The sequence below is a fragment of the Physella acuta genome, unplaced genomic scaffold (assembly GCF_028476545.2).
Source record: "Physella acuta isolate Inbredline_101_S28 unplaced genomic scaffold, ASM2847654v3 ptg000357l, whole genome shotgun sequence".
Lineage (NCBI taxonomy): Eukaryota > Metazoa > Mollusca > Gastropoda > Physidae > Physella > Physella acuta.
Window position 1 is genome coordinate 721912 of NW_026731876.1, and position 19221 is coordinate 741132.

General features: G+C 37.7%; 2 protein-coding genes across 3 annotated transcripts; one reads left to right on the forward strand and one right to left on the reverse strand.

Annotated features, from left to right (window-relative positions):
* The first annotated feature begins 3140 nt into the window (after positions 1-3140).
* LOC131941334 (uncharacterized) lies at positions 3141-6328 on the forward strand. 2 transcript variants are annotated; one of them, XM_059300547.1, is made up of 5 exons: positions 3141-3708; positions 4831-4932; positions 5146-5260; positions 5549-5767; positions 5810-6328. In XM_059300547.1, the coding sequence occupies exons 1-5, from the start codon at positions 3226-3228 to the stop codon at positions 6040-6042; spliced, it is 1152 nt and encodes a 383-aa protein (XP_059156530.1). In that variant the 5' UTR covers positions 3141-3225; the 3' UTR covers positions 6043-6328. The 2 variants fall into 2 exon arrangements, with proteins under 2 accessions (XP_059156530.1, XP_059156529.1); XM_059300546.1 differs by having other exon boundaries at positions 5549-6327.
* A 5970-nt stretch (positions 6329-12298) lies between these two features.
* On the reverse strand, positions 12299-17784 carry LOC131941335 (palmitoyltransferase ZDHHC4). The gene is made up of 7 exons (XM_059300548.1): positions 17651-17784; positions 16025-16335; positions 15805-15937; positions 15489-15562; positions 14860-15164; positions 13174-13421; positions 12299-12949 (listed from the first exon to the last, which is right to left on the reverse strand). Exons 3-7 carry the CDS (start codon positions 15931-15933, stop codon positions 12554-12556), a joined length of 1152 nt encoding a protein of 383 aa, XP_059156531.1. The 5' UTR covers positions 15934-15937; positions 16025-16335; positions 17651-17784; the 3' UTR covers positions 12299-12553.
* Between the last annotated feature and the right edge of the window lie 1437 nt (positions 17785-19221).

Here is a 19221-nt window from a genome sequence, read left to right on the forward strand (position 1 = left end):
AGGCCGCTTTCATTAACCAAACAAAAGATACAAAGAGACGCAGGCACTTGCACCTGCAAAAAATCTCTCACACCTATCAATGATTGATACACGTCTTACACCAATCAATGATTGATACACGTCTTACACCAATCAATGATTGATACACGCCTTACACCAATCAATGATTGATACACGTATATACACCAATCAATGATTGATACACGTATATACACCAATCAATGATCGATACACGTCTTACACCAATCAATGATCGATACACGTCTTACACAAATCAATGATCGATACACGTCTTACATCAATCAATGATCGATACACGTCTTACACCAATCAATGATCGATACACCTCTTACACCAATCAATGATCGATACACGTCTTACACAAATCAATGATCGATACACGTCTTACACCAATCAATGATCGATACACGTCTTACACCAATCAATGATCGATACACGTCTTACACCAATCAATGATTGATACACGTCTTACACAAATCAATGATCGATACACGTCTTACACCAATCAATAATCGATACACGTCTTACACCAATCAATGATCGATACACGTCTTACATCAATCAATGATCGATACACGTCTTACACCAATCAATGATCGATACACGTCTTACATCAATCAATGATCGATACACGTCTTACACCAATCATTGATCGATACACGTCTTACATCAATGAATGATCGATACATGTCTTACACCAATAAATGATCGATACACTTCTTACACCAATCAATGATCGATACACGTCTTACACCAATCAATGATCGAGGGGGTTTTCACTTGGGGGTTTATGTCGGGAGGAGATGTATGCCCAGGGGGTTTATGTCGGGAGGAGGTGTATGCCCAGGGGGTTTATGTCGGGAGGAGGTGTATGCCCAGGGGGGTTATGTCCAGGTGTTTGTTGAGCGGGAACCAAATGAAAGACAGTGTAAGACCTAGCTAGATCTATACACTCCAAACAGTATACACTACAGTCTACAGCCTTTTATTTTCTAAATTCACGTTGTGTTGGTGACTCGTGAAATTACTAAAACACATTTGAGTGACATATGCTTTAACTTTAGATCTAGATAACATAAGAAAAATGTTTTCATTATAAATTGTCTTATTTTTAGAGCATTTAGATCTAGATCAAGATTCTAAATCTACAGGCTTGTTGTAACATACAAAGATTTTGTAAACATGATCATTTTATGCAAGGCCTTTTTTTTGTTTATTGTTGTGGCCAATCAAATACTGCCGTGTGATAGGTTATTTTTAGCCAAGAAAGCTCTAGAACGTGTAGGAATATGTGTGGACTACTTGCAATTTTCGAGGGGGGGGGTTTCCCTTGTTTTATCGGTCTTTTTTTTCTTGATCTATATAATACTGCATTAATAATAAACATACAAATTACTTCTACCATTAGAAAAAAATTCACCTTCTGGATTATATGTATCCGCTTTAAAACGATATTGTTATTATTGTAGTATTGAAATTTCTCGGAGTTCTATTTTCCAGGTCGCATTATTTTAAGGTTCTGTAGTCTACACTACAGTTTTAAGTTTTAATTGTATTACGAACAGGCTTGCCATATTGACAAATTTGATAGGCAATTTGATGGCCGTAAAACGGTAGATTTGTGATTGTGAGTCTACTTTTTTTTTTTTTATTTAAAGAAATTATGAATGAAATGATATTTTGCATTTTAAAGGATTTTTTTGCAAATTGTATGTGAGAGATGTGTATTAATATACTCAATCTCGGCAAAGATTATTTTCCATTTATTTTCCCGAGTTCGTCCGCACTCTCCCCAGTCGAAATAGAAAAAAATACTTTAAATAGAAAATATGGGGTCATCCATAAATGACGTCACGCTTTTATGACGATTTTTACCTCTCCCCTCCGTCACACATCGTCACAAAAAGCCATACCCCCCCCCCCCCCCCCATAAAATGACGTCACACCTCAGCCTACAACCTCCCTCAAAATTTCTGTTGAATTTTTCTAAAAACATCGATATATTTCCAAAATCTTGTCAGAACTCTGTCAACATATAGTATTTTGATCAATTCCTATTACAATTTATTAAAACCGTTTTCTAAAACGCAAAATAACTGCTAAAACTCGTTTTCCAACATTGCTTTTTTTTTATAATGCAAAAGTGTGACGTCACACCATCTAACCCCCCCCCCTCCCCCTCATCACACACCGTCACAAAATTACAGAGGCCCCCCCTCCCCCCTACGAGTGTGACGTCATTTATGGACGACCCCTATGTATTTTACCAGCATATTATTCATTTGTTTAAATTATTCAAACGTATAGATCTAGGCCCACATGGTGTTGTATTTTTTATTCATCATAATTTCAAGTTGCGCGTTGTTCTAAATGTGAACCGTCCTCCACACGATGACTGGTGTAATTACGGATGATTCTTATAACTGTTTAGCTGCCTAACACTAGTAACACGTTTGAATCTCTGGGCAGTGCCTGAAATGGCAGAGGACATTCCTAGAATTGATTTTTTTAAACGTAACACTTTTTTCAAGACTAATCTTTACCGCAATTTATATTAGGGGTCATCCATAAATGACGTCACACTCGTAGGGGGGAGGGGGTCCGTAATTTTGTGACGATGTGTGATGAGGGGGAGGGGGTTCAGATGTTGCGACGTCACACTTTTGCATTATAAAAAAAGCAATGTTAGAAAACGAATTTTAAACGTTATTTCGCATTTTAGATAACTGTTTTAATAAATTGTAATAGTTTAGACAAGATTTTAGAAAAAATATCAATGTTTTAAAAAAATTCAACTGCAGTTTTGAGGAGGGTTGTAGGTTGAGGTGTGACGTCATTTTGGGGGGAGGTCTGGCTTTTTGTGACGACGTGTGACGGAGGGGAGGGGGAGGTAACAATCGTCAAAAAAGCGTGCCGTCATTTATGGATGACTTCTTATCTAAATACTAAAAGAGGCTTAGTTTATTTATTTTTTAAAGTTAGGACGCAAGTTTAAAAATATTTAGATAATTTTATCTGGTAATATAGTTTCGGTAAATAGGGAATTCCCCAATTTAGGTGCTTTTAATTTAACGTAATATCGGGAAGATCCTAAAAAATTGTAAACATTCATGTGCTGAATCAGTTGCCGATAAATATAAATCGTAGTTTTAACGTTCATGGCACCATTTGTTGAATCTACCAGCACGTAGCAACACTTATAATATGGATTTTAATAACTACGAAAATTTTAATATACACGATATTGATTACATGAATAATAATCACAGAACGGAAAATTACTTAAATCTAAATGATGGAAATGTTGAAAACGAAGACGAAGTATTGTTTTTCGACGAAGCCTGCATTGACGAGAGTCATCTAACTGAAACTTGCGTAAATAATGCGATTCACGATGTGAGAAGCTCACCATTCTCACATCGTCCGACCTCTGTGGATTTTTGGCCCAATAGCAATATTTCTGTATTACCATCTGAAGACGAAAACGAAAGCTTCATTGAATATACCAGACAAGATGAAGATGCAACGAATCTGAAAAGAGTTTGCTTAGAAGCCCAGGACCAACGTGAGCTAGCCAACAAAAGTAGTGGGCCACACGTCTTAAGTAACAAGGTTGATCAACTACATGATAGTGCTCAACTAGTTGGATACGGAATATATTCCAACGATAATTTACAGATTAAAAATGTAAGTAGATCTAGATTTTCTATATCTAAGTCAAATACTAATATTATACTAATATATACTAAATACTACGCTGAAAATTCTATCACTCGTCTACTCGTCTAGATTCTATATATACTATAGGCCTATTAGGCCTATATAATATTTTTAATATTTTATTATTTTTAAATTCATATAATATTTTCATTGGTTTTTTTAATTGCCTAGATTCTAGATTTTTTTAATGATTTCATTAATAAGTTGACAAACCAAAAGCCTAGATCTATTTCAGTTTTTAACTCAATGAAGCTTTAAAAAGTGCTTCAGTTACATCACAAACCTGCCTGTGGTGTGGACTGCACTGGGTGACACACGTCCTAGTGAGGCTAAGAAAATGCTTTGCAATTATTTTCAATAAAGACGTAACAAGCAATTTTTTACTGTAATAAAATGATGAGATTCTCATAATTTTATTGAAAAAAACCCACAATTTTGTTTATTCACTACAGATGTAATTGGATCTTGGTTTGTGGGGGGGGGGGGGAGAATTTTTTTAAAATTATTATATTATTAAACTGGCCTATGTATGTGGTATTAAGTTATATTATTATATTGGTCTATGTTGCATAAGTTATATTTTTATATTAAACTTCTGATTCATATTTTAGAAGGTGGGAGGGTGGGTTAAAAAATGGGTTATTAATTGTGCACAATCCCCACATAACTCTATACAACACCATACATTATTTTGTACTAGATCTATGTGCATTTTCAAATATAGAAACAAACTAACAGTATATAACTCTATATAATACTATACATTATTTTCTACTCTGTGTGTTATCAAAGACAGGAACAAACTCAGTGTATATAGACTATAGGCTTAAACACCTACACTGTAACAGTGGGTGGGGTACTGTTAGTCCTAAACAAAAAAAAATTGACTTTTTGTTTTCACAAATATTTATTTTGAATTTTAACTAATCTAGATCTATAAAAATCAATCTTCATCATGATAATTGGGTCCTAATAATACTATTTTTTTAATTTACCAAAAATTGTATATATGCTTTATTTTAATTAAGTATCCATTAAATAGGCATACATGGAGAGATATATGTAAATAGTCCTAAATGTTTCATTCAGGCCACAGAAAATGCTAGAAAAATTGAGGTACAAGAACGGAATAGGCGTGCAGCCCAAAAAAGCAGAGAAAAGAAAAAGAAAGAAACTCAGACCAATCAAGAGGTTGGTAAAAAAAAAGTTATCAAACTGTAGGCCTACATACATTGCTTATCTCACTCAATATATTTTTTACTGCTTGATTAAGTACTGTAAAACAGCAACAAATATTTGATAGAATGTGAATATTTTAAAAGTTATTTCATCTAAAATGGTAATTATAATTGAATGTAAAGAATCAATGTTGTTCAGCTGTTAAAATAAATTTACTGTTTTCAGATTAATCAAAAACTGGTTAAAAAAAATGAAGGATTGAGAAAAAGTGTTGGAGCTTGGCTTATGGAATGTGCTTATTGGGAGAAAGCTTGTGTAGATCTAGGTATTGACATCCGTGGTAAGGTTTTAATTTTTACTGTTCACTAGCTACATTTTATTACCTGAGACAATATTTTGTTAATGCTCTGGTTTTGATTAGCTTATTAGTTTGATTATCACTACGTTCTCACAATTTAAAGCAGATGTAGAAAAGGCTCAGGACATTGACAGCTTTGTTTCAGGTAGATCAACACTAAACCAGAGAATCTACACTCTAAAGACTCTCAGTATATAACTCTTATTAAGATCTAGAACTATGATCTATATTGCGAATTTAAAATTATAAAATTATCTTGTCTATTTTCAGGTTATGTCAGTAACTGTTCGACCAGAAATGTTGACTCAACATTAGGCATGCCAGAGGAATTAGTATCTTTTGTATTAGGAGACACTTTGTCAAGTACACAGGAGATTAGAGATAAGCTTAATCTACCAGATGCATCAAGTACACGGGAGATTAGAGATAATCTCCATATACCAGATGCATCAAGTACACAGGAGATTAGAGATAAGCTTAATCTACCAGATGCATCAAGTACACGGGAGATTAGAGATAATCTCCATATACCAGATGCATCAAGTACACAGGAGATTAGAGATAAGCTTAATCTACCAGATGAGTTTAGTTACAATAATTCATATGCCAGATTTTCGCATGACATAAATATTAAAAAATTGCAAGAACCCCATGTTTTATGCTATGAAAACGATAAGAATGTCTTTTCAGTACACAAAATAAACAGAAATACAAAAAGTGAAACCTATTTACCAACTGAATCCAAAAAACGTAGGCTATGTTAGTTACTTTGACAGCAAATATTTTGGAATTTTAAAAGTAACCAAAAATATGAATAAAATGTACTTTGTGACGCAAAAACAAATGTAAATAACATGTAAATAGAAAATATATATTTAAATATTATAAGTATTTACAGGGCTTTGTTTGACTACTTTAACTATGTATGTTTGTATTAATAATGTACAGGTAGTACTTTGTGTAACACAATTACAAAATGTTGAACAGAAAATGTAGACTTTAATTAATCCTATTCGTCATAATTTTTTTATCAATTTCATATTGTAATCAAATAAAAGGTGAAGGCAATAAGAATATTCATTGTTGACTGTATAAGTAGTTAAACTTTCTAAAGAATTGTAGCATCTAGAGAGCATATCTTGAGTTAAGAAATAAAATGAACAGAGAAAAACAAACAAACAAAACAACAGCTGGATGATCAATTTTTATTGAATATCAAAGCAAATGCACTGTTGACAGTAATAAAAGCTGGAAGTTCTAACTGAGCTAGAAGTAACATGAACAAAACTAATCCGTGGAACACTTGGCCACATCGGCCCTGAAAGACTACATCATTTAACAAGAGGTGTACAAGAGCTATTCAACTACAGCATTTCTTCACTACATTACAGCAAGGGTGTATAACCCACTAGAGACACCAATGGTACATCAATGACAACTACTAGAGTTCAAGTTAAAATATCTTCTACTTATAATTACTAAACATTTTTACAATCACACCATGATAATGGTAACAGCTGGATGTAGAAAAAGGTATGTTAAATCTCATGGTAATATCAAAATACATTTAGATAAACATCTTAAAACAAAGTTCACTAACAAGTTACTTGCTTTACATGTTGAAATAAATTATACATAAAGTAGGAGAAAAATAAAAGAATACAACTTCCTGATTACATAAGTAATTGAAATGCTTCGAGCTCACTGATATAAAAATATGTCATGGCCAATTACTGATACACATTATGCCACCAAACATGGCCAATTACTGATACACATTATGCCACCAAACATGGCCAATTACTGATACACATTATGCCACAAACATGGCCAATTACTGATACACATTATGCCACAAACATGGCCAATTACTGATACACATTATGCCACAAACATGGCCAATTACTGATACACATTATGCCACAGCCAATTACTGATACACATTATGCCACAGCCAATTACTGATACACATTATGCCACCAAACTAACAGCTTGTCATGGCTTAATGAGTTATCACAAAATTCAAGTTTCCTTCAAGAAAACATTTAGTCGTAAATAAAAGGAAATAATACTACTAATAAACACGCTTTGGTACCTGCCTTCATGCAGAAGATTTACAAGACAACACTCACAATTATTTGGTTTACATCAATGGCTTCTCAATGTTGGCCTTAAAAAATTGTTGTCTAATCTAACTGTTAACAAAAACCCTAAAACTGGGCTGGTATATTCTGATTGTTAACAATAGCCTTATAACTACAGGGCTGAAATATTCTGACTGTTAACAAAAATTCTAAAACTGGGCTGGTATATTCTGATTGTTAACAAAATAAACAAGAAGCTTTGATGCTAGCACCGAACAGAAAGTTTATAAACATAAACCTGAGGCTGGCACTGGTACAACAGAAAATTGTTTGGTCTGGGATTGAGTGAGATGCATTTTATTCATTTGATAATTATATGCAGTTAAAAATACTTTTTAATTTATGTATAATAAAAAAACTTTGTATCCATGGAATGACCCAAGCATTTGATAACAAAAGAACTTGTTCAGATGAGTTAAGTACTGAAACAATGCTTCTGGAATATTTAGTATATCATGTATCAATGGAAATAAAACTCAAGAAATAAGGTTTAGGATTGGAACATGGTGACATTCTATCATAGCTACACAGCTTAAACATCTTACAGAAGGTGATATTCATTCTATTTCAAATGGAACACAACCAGAACAACACAGCAAGAAGTCTCAGAGTGACAGAAAATTGTTTCCCCTGCTTTAGAACAGAGGGTGTGCAGGGAGACAACTACAGAAAAAGTTCTCTGGTAAACCAGTACATGAAATTCATGAAAATACATGGAGAATGTTGCAACCACAGATCTAAAGATGCTTACATTGCTACACATTTTTATATGTTGCTGATGTGTATATGAGGTACTGGTCTCTGATGTGTATAGGAGGTACTGGTTGATGTGTATATGAGGTACTGGTCTCTGATGTGTATATGAGGTACAGGTTGATGTGTGTATGACAGTACTGGTTGATGAGGTGTGTATGACAGTACTGGTTGATGATGTGTATATGAGGTACTGGTTGATGATGTGTGTATGAGGGTACTGGTTGATGATCTGTGTATGACAGTACTGGTTGATGATGTGTGTATGACAGTACTGGTTGATGATGTGTGTATGACAGTACTGGTTGATGATGTGTGTATGACAGTACTGGTTGATGATGTGTGTATGACAGTACTGGTTGCTGATGTGTGTATGACAGTACTGGTTGCTGATGTGTATATGAGGTACTGGTTGATGATGTGTATATGAGGGTACTGGTTGATGATGTGTGTATGACAGTACTGGTTGATGATGTGTGTATGACAGTACTGGTTGATGATGTGTGTATGACAGTACTGGTTGCTGATGTGTATATGAGGTACTGGTTGATGATGTGTATATGAGGTACTGGTTGATGATGTGTATATGAGGGTACTGGTTGATGATGTGTGTATGGGGTACTGGTTGATGATGTGTGTATGACAGTACTGGTTGCTGATCTGTGTATGACAGTACTGGTTGATGATGTGTGTGTGAGGTACTGGTTGATGATGTGTGTATAAGGTACTGGTTGATGATGTGTATATGAGGTACTGGTTGATGAGGTGTATATCAAGTACAGGTTACACAAGTATAGCACAAGGAGGTATTCTGTACAGCAAAATGAGATCAGTTGTTGAGTTCAGTAAATGAGAACAAAATGTTGAACTATATACTAGTCTAAAAATGATAAACAGCTCAACCATTTATCAGAATGAAAAATCAACTACATGATTATTATACAGTCAAACAACAATGGTAACCCAATGCAAGTGACCCAAAGACCTACAGGTGACCCTAACACCAACAGGTGACCCTAACACCAACAGGTGACCCAAACACCAACAGATGACCCTAACACCAACAGATGACCCTAACACCAACAGATGACCCTAACACCAACAGGAGACCCAAACACCAACAGATGACTCTAACACCAACAGGACAACAACAGGTGACCCTAACACCAACAGGTGACCCAAACACCAACAGGTGACCCAAACACCAACAGATGACTCTAACACCAACAGGACAACAACAGATAACCCTAACACCAACAGATGATCCTAACACCAACAGGTGACCCAAACACCAACAGATGACTCTAACACCAACAGATGACAGATGACTCTAACACCAACAGATGACCCTAACACCAACAGGATACCAAATGATAACCCTAACACCAACAGATGACCCTAACACAAACAGTTGACCCTAACACCAACAGATGACCCTAACACCAACAGGACACCAACAGGTGACCCTAACACCAACAGATGACCCTAACACAAACAGTTGACCCTAACACCAACAGATGACCCTAACACCAACAGGTGACCCTAACACCAACAGATGACCCTAACACCAACAGGTGACCCTAACACCAACAGATGACCCTAACACCAACAGGACACCAACAGGTGACCCTAACACCAACAGATGACCCTAACACCAACAGATGACCCTAACACCAACAGGTGACCCTAACACCAACAGATGACCCTAACACCAACAGGACACCAACAGGTGACCCTAACACCAACAGATGACCCTAACACCAACAGATGACCCTAACACCAACAGGTGACCCTAACACCAACAGATGACCCTAACACCAACAGGACACCAACAGGTGACCCTAACACCAACAGATGACCCTAACACCAACAGATGACCCTAACACCAAGAGATGACCCTAACACCAACAGATGACCCTAACACCAACAGATGACCCTAAGACCAACAGGACACCAACAGGTGACCCTAACACCAACAGGACACCAAATGATAACCCTAACACCAACAGATGACCCTAACAAACACCAACAGTTGACCCTAACACCAACAGATGACCCCTAACACCAACAGATGACCCTAACACCAACAGATGACCCTAAGACCAACAGATGACCCTAACACCAACAGATGACCCTAACACCAACAGATGACCCTAACACCAACAGATGACCCTAACACCAACAGATGACCCTAAGACCAACAGATGGCCCTAACACCAACAGGTGACCCAAACACCAACAGATGACTCTAACACCAACATGACAACAACAGGTGACCCTAACACCAACAGGTGACCCAAACACCAACAGGTGACCCAAACACCAACAGATGACTCTAACACCAACAGGACAACAACAGATAACCCTAACACCAACAGATGATCCTAACACCAACAGGTGACCCAAACACCAACAGATGACTCTAACACCAACAGATGACAGATGACTCTAACACCAACAGATGACCCTAACACCAACAGGATACCAAATGATAACCCTAACACCAACAGATGACCCTAACACAAACAGTTGACCCTAACACCAACAGATGACCCTAACACCAACAGGACACCAACAGGTGACCCTAACACCAACAGATGACCCTAACACCAACAGGACACCAACAGGTGACCCTAACACCAACAGATGACCCTAACACCAACAGATGACCCTAACACCAACAGATGACCCTAACACCAACAGATGACCCTAACACCAACAGATGACCCTAACACCAACAGATGACCCTAAGACCAACAGGACACCAACAGGTGACCCTAACACCAACAGGACACCAAATGATAACCCTAACACCAACAGATGACCCTAACAAACACCAACAGTTGACCCTAACACCAACAGATGACCCCTAACACCAACAGATGACCCTAACACCAACAGATGACCCTAAGACCAACAGATGACCCTAACACCAACAGATGACCCTAACACCAACAGATGACCCTAACACCAACAGATGACCCTAACACCAACAGATGACCCTAAGACCAACAGATGGCCCTAACACCAACAGGTGACCCAAACACCAACAGATGACTCTAACACCAACAGGACAACAACAGGTGACCCTAACACCAACAGGTGACCCAAACACCAACAGGTGACCCAAACACCAACAGATGACTCTAACACCAACAGGACAACAACAGATAACCCTAACACCAACAGATGATCCTAACACCAACAGGTGACCCAAACACCAACAGATGACTCTAACACCAACAGATGACAGATGACTCTAACACCAACAGATGACCCTAACACCAACAGGATACCAAATGATAACCCTAACACCAACAGATGACCCTAACACAAACAGTTGACCCTAACACCAACAGATGACCCTAACACCAACAGGACACCAACAGGTGACCCTAACACCAACAGATGACCCTAACACCAACAGGACACCAACAGGTGACCCTAACACCAACAGATGACCCTAACACCAACAGATGACCCTAACACCAACAGATGACCCTAACACCAACAGATGACCCTAACACCAACAGATGACCCTAACACCAACAGATGACCCTAAGACCAACAGATGACCCTAACACCAACAGATGACCCTAACACCAACAGATGACTCTAACACCAACAGGACACCAACAGGTGACCCTAACACCAACAGATGACCCTAACACCAACAGATGACCCTAACACCAACAGATGACCCTAACACCAACAGGACACCAAATGATAACCCTAACACCAACAGATGACCCTAACACCAACAGGACACCAACAGGTGACCCTAACACCAACAGATGACCCTAACACCAACAGATGACCCTAACACCAACAGATGACCCTAAGACCAACAGGACACCAACAGGTGACCCTAACACCAACAGGACACCAAATGATAACCCTAACACCAACAGATGACCCTAACACCAACAGATGACCCTAACACCAACAGATGACCCTAACACCAACAGATGGCCCTAACACCAACAGATGACCCTAACACCAACAGATGACCCTAACACCAACAGATGACCCTAACACCAACAGATGACCCTAACACCAACAGATGACCCTAACACCAACAGATGACCCTAACACCAACAGGACACCAACAGGTGACCCTAACACCAACAGTTGACCCTAACACCAACAGATGACCCTAACACCAACAGATGACCCTAACACCAACAGTTGACCCTAACACCAACAGATGACCCTAACACCAACAGATGACCCTAACACCAACAGATGACCCTAACACCAACAGGTGACTCTAACACCAACAGATGACCCTAACACCAACAGATGACCCTAAGACCAACAAGTGAGTATTGAAACAAAATGTGCCCACCATAAAAACATTGTACTCAAGCAAATATTTTCAACAAACTTTCCTCTTAGATTTGTTGTGCCCAAAGTTACTAGCTGTATTTCTTTTCTTGATCTGCAAATCTGACCATGGAAAGAAGACCTCTTTAATATTAGACCAAATCCCTTTGTCATAAAATGAGCCAGCTGAGGCAAGCTCCTGATTTTTAGTGAGAGTATTATTAAAATTGTGATCTGCTGTCAGACTGGCGGCTGTTTTGTTGACTTGGTGTGTGCGGGGCTGTTGAGATGTGTTACTTTGTAGTGAGGCCATTTTATAGCGTTCATTGGTGGTCTGATTGTTGAGCAGGAGGTAGAGGTGGTAGAGTGTGAACATGCCCAGCAGCACCATCAGCATCAGCAGCGATGTGATCAGGAAGATACAGCGCGGGTGCTGCATGAACAGATGCTAAGGGGGGAGGGAAGAAAACAGGACATTACTTCTATCACTTGCTGGAACCTTTTTGTTTGGTAGTGTTTTCAAAGTTGTTAAATTTCAAACATTAGGTTGTGTTATATTTATTGTTATACTTCAAATATTTGGTAATGTTACCTGTTTTGTTATAACTCCAACTAACTAGGTTACATTTATTATTCTATTTAAACCATTCATTTGTGTTAACTTGTGTTTACCTGTATGAGAATGGGCAGAGTGACCGGGTGCATTTGTCCAGTGAAAGAGTCCACGTAGCCAGTCTCCATCAACTTAAAATGTTGGACCAGCAGCACCATAGCACGCGTGCTCATCACCGCTCCGTTGACCAGCATCATCAGCAGGCTCAGCAGGAAGGAGATGAAGTAGCGCAGGTTGCCCGCACCTACACAATTGTTGGTCCATATGCAGTGGTGGTCAAACCGATGAACACACCTGTTGCAGACACCTGGGGAAACAATATTTATGTTACCTCCAAATTGATTTGGGGAAACAATATTTATGTTACCTCCAAATTGATTTGGGGAAACAATATTTATGTTACCTCCAAATTGATTTGGGGAAACATTATTTATGTTACCTCCAAATTGATTTGGGGAAACAATATTTATGTTACCCAAAATTGATTTGGGGAAACAATACTTATGTTAGCTCCAACTTGATTAATCTTAGTATATACTCAGCCTACCGCTGGGATTGAAGGAGCAACAGACAAGCATCAAACAGACATGAATTTTTTTTTTATGGTCAAGTAAATGCTGGTGTACGCGTAATGTAGCAAATCTGAGTAGACAAACTTACGACAATGTTTAGACCTGGCACATGACAAACTTACGACAATGTTTAGACCTGGCTGGTTTGACTAGACAAACTTACGACAATGTTTAGACCTGGCTGGTTTGACTAGACAAACTTACGACAATGTTTAGACCTGGCTGGTTTGACTAGACAAACTTACGACAATGTTTAGACCTGGCTGGTTTGACTAGACAAACTTATGACAATGTTTAGACCTGGCTGGTTTGACAAGACAAACTTACGACAATGTTTAGACCTGGCTGGTTTGACAAGACAAACTTACGACAATGTTTAGACCTGGCTGGTTTGACTAGACAAACTTACGACAATGTTTAGACCTGGCTGGTTTGACTAGACAAACTTACGACAATGTTTAGACCTGGCTGGTTTGACTAGACAAACTTACGACAATGTTTAGACCTGGCTGGTTTGACTAGACAAACTTATGACAATGTTTAGACCTGGCTGGTTTGACAAGACAAACTTACGACAATGTTTAGACCTGGCTGGTTTGACAAGACAAACTTACGACAATGTTTAGACCTGGCTGGTTTGACAAGACAAACTTACGACAATATTTAGACCTGGCTGGTTTGACTAGACAAACTTACGACAATGTTTAGACCTGGCTGGTTTGACAAGACAAACTTACGACAATGTTTAGACCTGGCTGGTTTGACAAGACAAACTTACGACAATGTTTAGACCTGGCTGGTTTGACAAGACAAACTTATGACAATGTTTAGACCTGGCTGGTTTGACAAGACAAACTTACGACAATGTTTAGACCTGGCTGGTTTGACAAGACAAACTTACGACAATGTTTAGACCTGGCTGGTTTGACAAGACAAACTTACGACAATATTTAGACCTGGCTGGTTTGACTAGACAAACTTACGACAATGTTTAGAGACCTGTCGCATAACAAACTTACGACAATGTTTAGATCTGGCTGGTTTGACTAGACAAACTTACGACAATGTTTAGAGACCTGTCGCATAACAAACTTACGACAATGTTTAGAGACCTGTCGCATAACAAACTTACGACAATGTTTAGATCTGGCTGGTTTGACTAGACAAACTTACGACAATGTTTAGATCTGGCTGGTTTGACCAGTCTACAGGTCTGGCACTCCACTCCAGTGGTGTACATGGTACCATCAGCCTTGTAAAGGGAGGCATATATAGCAGCATTACTTGGTGTTATGTGGCCTGGGTTAGCCGTGCAGCTCAAGTGGAAGGCTGCAGCATTGGTGAAGAGGAGGACCAGAGGCAGCAGGATGTGATTGGTCTCAGGCTCAAAAATGTACAGTAAAGGGAGAACATCCAATATCAGGATGAAGTTACCTCCCAGTACCAATAAGCCAAACACCAGCTGCATCACATGATTTCTGGGGAGCAGAAAATTTATTACAATTTCCCTTTATACAGTGTGTATTCATTTACATGTGTTTTTATATATATATATATATATATATATATATATATATATATATATATATATATATATATATATATATATATATATATTAGTCATGTAGGAGCTTGGGGTGCCCTGGATCACATGACAGCCACTGGTGCAGTCTGACCATTGAATCAAGTAGTATCCATGCCCCCCCCCCCCCCACCCCCCGTTCAGTTTGCCCAATCAGCAGATTAAATTACAAGTAAAAAGTTGTGTTTTAAAAAGAAGACATGTAGACAGAAGACTTTACCTTGTGTTGAACACATAGTCCACAGAGTAAGATACAAGCCTAATAATAAACCCAGGAACCACGGCATAGATCACCTGTGTACAGATTATAAAACTGGTGCCATTAACAATAGATTTACTGTTTAATTATCTGTTTTAAATCAACTGCTACCTTCTTCTTGGTTGGTGTCATTAATACAATTAAAAACTTTACAAAATTTAAAATCTAATGAAAATGCTAAACGCTGGGTAAGTAAACATAAACTGTTGCCTTAGTCAACATCATATATATTTATATTTTACTACATAGAAGTACAATGCTGTAAAAAGCCACTTACTTTTAAGAAAAAACATTTGAATTTCTCTGAGAGCTGTGACAGATAGGAAGAAGAGCTTGAGATGATAGCTAATACTGCCACGACCACAAACAAACCAACATAACCCAGTAGAAATATAAGGAAATCCATTGTTCTATGAGGGAAAAAATAGAGATTATATGTTAAGTTCAAACAGGATGATGTAGTAGCTCTGTCAAAACACAAGCTTACTTCTACTGACCTTTTAGCTTTAATGCTTCATCTTTCTGTAGCTGGAAACTGATACAGGTCTAGCACTGGAAGATTTTTCATAGAGAATGGGCTGTTCTGTTTCAGCTGGTATGTGACAGTGTCAGCTGATCTGTGACAGTGTCCGATGGTATGTGACAGTGTCAGTGATAGATGGTATGTGTCAGTGTCAGTGATAGATGGTATGTGTCAGTGTCAACTGATCTGTGACAGTGTCAGATGGTATGTGACAGTGTCAGTGTTAGATGGTATGTGACAGTGTCAATTGATCTGTGTCAGCTGATCCATCACAACAAGCATTATCTAAAAAACAATTTGTAAGGCTTTAATCATTGTATTTTGTTTTAATTTGTTTTCTTAATTGAAATAGGGCTTGCCATAACTGATGCCAAACTCCTAGGTGAGAGAGTAAAATTGAGAATTTAGTGATGTGTGACTAGGGAGGGGTTTAAAAATGTGACATTTTTATTTATTTTAGAACAAAATTATCATTAATTACCAATTGTTAATATTTTTTTTTACATTAGATGGGTGATTCAAATTTTGTAATTTTAACTTGATGGGTCTGGCTTTACTATATATATCCTATCCAAAATATTACCTTTAACTTTAACATTACACAATGAGGTAGGAGGTGGTTAAAGCAGAAGCATGACATTAGTCCCCTTCTGTTATGTATCACCCCCCCCCCCTAGACATTTCACCATCACTACCCTTCATCAATTAACCTGTCAATTATGCAACCTCCCAGGACCTACCCCCAAGCCAAAAAATTGGACTCAGACATTACCTACCACCTGAGAATTAGCCATCAGTAATGGTAACATTAACATTAATTGTAATATTTTGTAATATATAGAAAATATTTTGGGGTAGGGTGAAGGATAAGCATATTCTTTTGGTTAGGAATTGGCTATGGGGAAAGGGTTAGGTATAGTCCTAGACCAGGGTAAATCATGACCCATTTTGGTTGAAATAAGGTTTAATTAAAGTTTAGTTTTTAGGAATAGACTATTTGAAGTGACTTCTTAATATATTCTAAGGGCATTGAATGTTAGTGCAGCTGCAGTGAATGATTCTCAGTTCACTAATTTTAGTAATTTATTTATTATTTATTATTTAGGCCTAGATCTATAGCCTAAATAAATTTAATAATTCTGATGGAATTTAATCAGACTCACTGACTGAGCTGAGATTTCTGAATCTCAGTAAATCATCTCTATCATCTATTCTAATTCTAATTTCTATCAATCACTCTCAATACTGCTCTGAGTCTGATGCTTGAACTCGTTTTAGTTTTATTAGTTTAGTAAGCTTGTTTGTTTACTTTACACCAGTTGTGAGTTTGGGTTCCTATGAGTTGGACTCATCTGACTCCGTCTTCAGTGCCAGACTGTCAGTGACTCAGTCACTTGACTCATAGTCTCAATCAATCTCATTCTCATCGTTCATCAGAATCATCAGCACAGTGATTTGAGTGATAATAATAATTTTACTCAGGCTAACCATTAACCAAATTCTAGAACTACAGTACTACACTTAACTACACTACTACACTACTACAGTCAACTACAGTGTCTACAGTCTACTAGCATATAAGAATAATAAAAATACCAACTATAACACTGATTTTACTTAGACTGCTAGATCTAGAGGTAGAATCTAGATATAAAACTATCTAGAATAGATAGATCTATTCTATATTAATCTATAGCTATAGGCCTATGCCTAATAAATATATTGATTTATTAAATTTAGTTAGCCTTAGAGTTAGTAACGAAACAACAAATCTGACTTTTTAATGACCCAAGTCTTTTGATATGCACTGTTCCTGGTTAGCCAGATAAATCGTTTAACCCTTTCAGGACCACAAGGATTACAGGCATAATTTCAAATATCTGTGCACACATTTAGCAGTAAAATGACACGTAGATTTAAAAAATGTTAATGGTTTTCCGATATCTTAAATTGTTTTTGAGATACAGCATGGGACATATGTGTCCCTACGGTCCTCAAAGGAAAATTATCGAAAATAGGTTATGTTATGAGTTATGTCAATATGTTTATTCTAAATGTGATCTAACGTGTGTTAGTTGTTCTAGTACTAGTAGTACATTAGAAATTGAAAATATCAGTATTGAGAACACATTTATGTCCTTTATGAGTGTATTGTCATCTTTGAATGGAGCTTATGGAAGCAGTTACGTGATGTTATATAACATACACGAACATGGTAGATATAATACATATTGTCCGCTCTGTTCTCAATCTTTTCTGTTGCATATTGTGCATAACTCCTGCGTTTTTCTTCCTTTGATTTATCAACCTTTGGTGGCCTTGAAGTGAAATTCTTGCCTCTACGAACAGGTCTTGAGGCGATATCTCTTTGATGTAATCCCAAAATGTGAGCTCTTGCTATCATTTGCCTATATTCAAGCTTGGTTTTGCATTGTAGCAAGAGTTGAATTGTTGTCCAATATAGGTATAAATGGCTTTTTGACTCCAAATCATTATCTTGGCAACAAATTATCAATGTATGAAACATGGATTTGATTGCCTAAAATCATTAGAATGTTCATTTCAATCAACATCTATTGTCAATTTCCTATAACTATGGTCAATAACGTTTCTTGGAAACTGTGTTTTCAGAAGCCTCTAGTTGAAAATAATATCTTGCTCCATTCTCCATTTTCAATTATCACAAAAACGTTAAGTTGTTCATGTTTTGGGCAAGTCTAGTTCTATTGATGATAATGATATGTGTCAGCTTCGGGTCTAGGACATTACCACCCCGTCAAATTCCACTCCCCCCCCCCCCCCCCCCACCGATGCTGAAGACTCCTGATCTTAACCCCAAACTCCAAGCCTATAGCTAACCCTAACAAAACCCCTAACTCCAACTGTAAATCTACATTTAACCCTAAAACAAGCCCTAACCCTAACCTAACCCTAGTCCTAACTTATCCATAACTGGACGAGGGGTAATTGCTCGGAGGTGGTAATATCGGGCGGGGGGATGTCGGAGGGGTAATTGTAACTATTAACGCTCCGTCTGAGGGGAAAACTCTAGTGTACATCGTATATTTTTGTGCGCGGTGTTCTAAAAATCTCATACAAGGTAACATTTATTTTACGAAATGACAGCGCGGCATGTTCACAAATACTGCGCGGACCATGCAGATTTGAGGG

What these genes read in the sequence shown, in the direction of transcription:
- LOC131941334 (XM_059300546.1), top strand. Translation starts at nt 3,226, where the DNA reads ATGGATTTTAATAACTACGAAAATTTTAATATACACGATATTGATTAC. An exon ending in ATAATTTACAGATTAAAAAT is followed by an intron (nt 3,709 to 4,830) that starts GTAAGTAGATCT and finishes TGTTTCATTCAG; the next exon opens with GCCACAGAAAATGCTAGAAA. An exon ending in AAACTCAGACCAATCAAGAG is followed by an intron (nt 4,933 to 5,145) that starts GTTGGTAAAAAA and finishes TACTGTTTTCAG; the next exon opens with ATTAATCAAAAACTGGTTAA.
- LOC131941335 (XM_059300548.1), bottom strand. Translation starts at nt 15,933, where the DNA reads ATGGATTTCCTTATATTTCTACTGGGTTATGTTGGTTTGTTTGTGGTC. An exon ending in GACTATGTGTTCAACACAAG is followed by an intron (nt 15,165 to 15,488) that starts GTAAAGTCTTCT and finishes TCTGCTCCCCAG; the next exon opens with AAATCATGTGATGCAGCTGG. An exon ending in AGCCAGATCTAAACATTGTC is followed by an intron (nt 13,422 to 14,859) that starts GTAAGTTTGTCT and finishes TTGTTTCCCCAG; the next exon opens with GTGTCTGCAACAGGTGTGTT.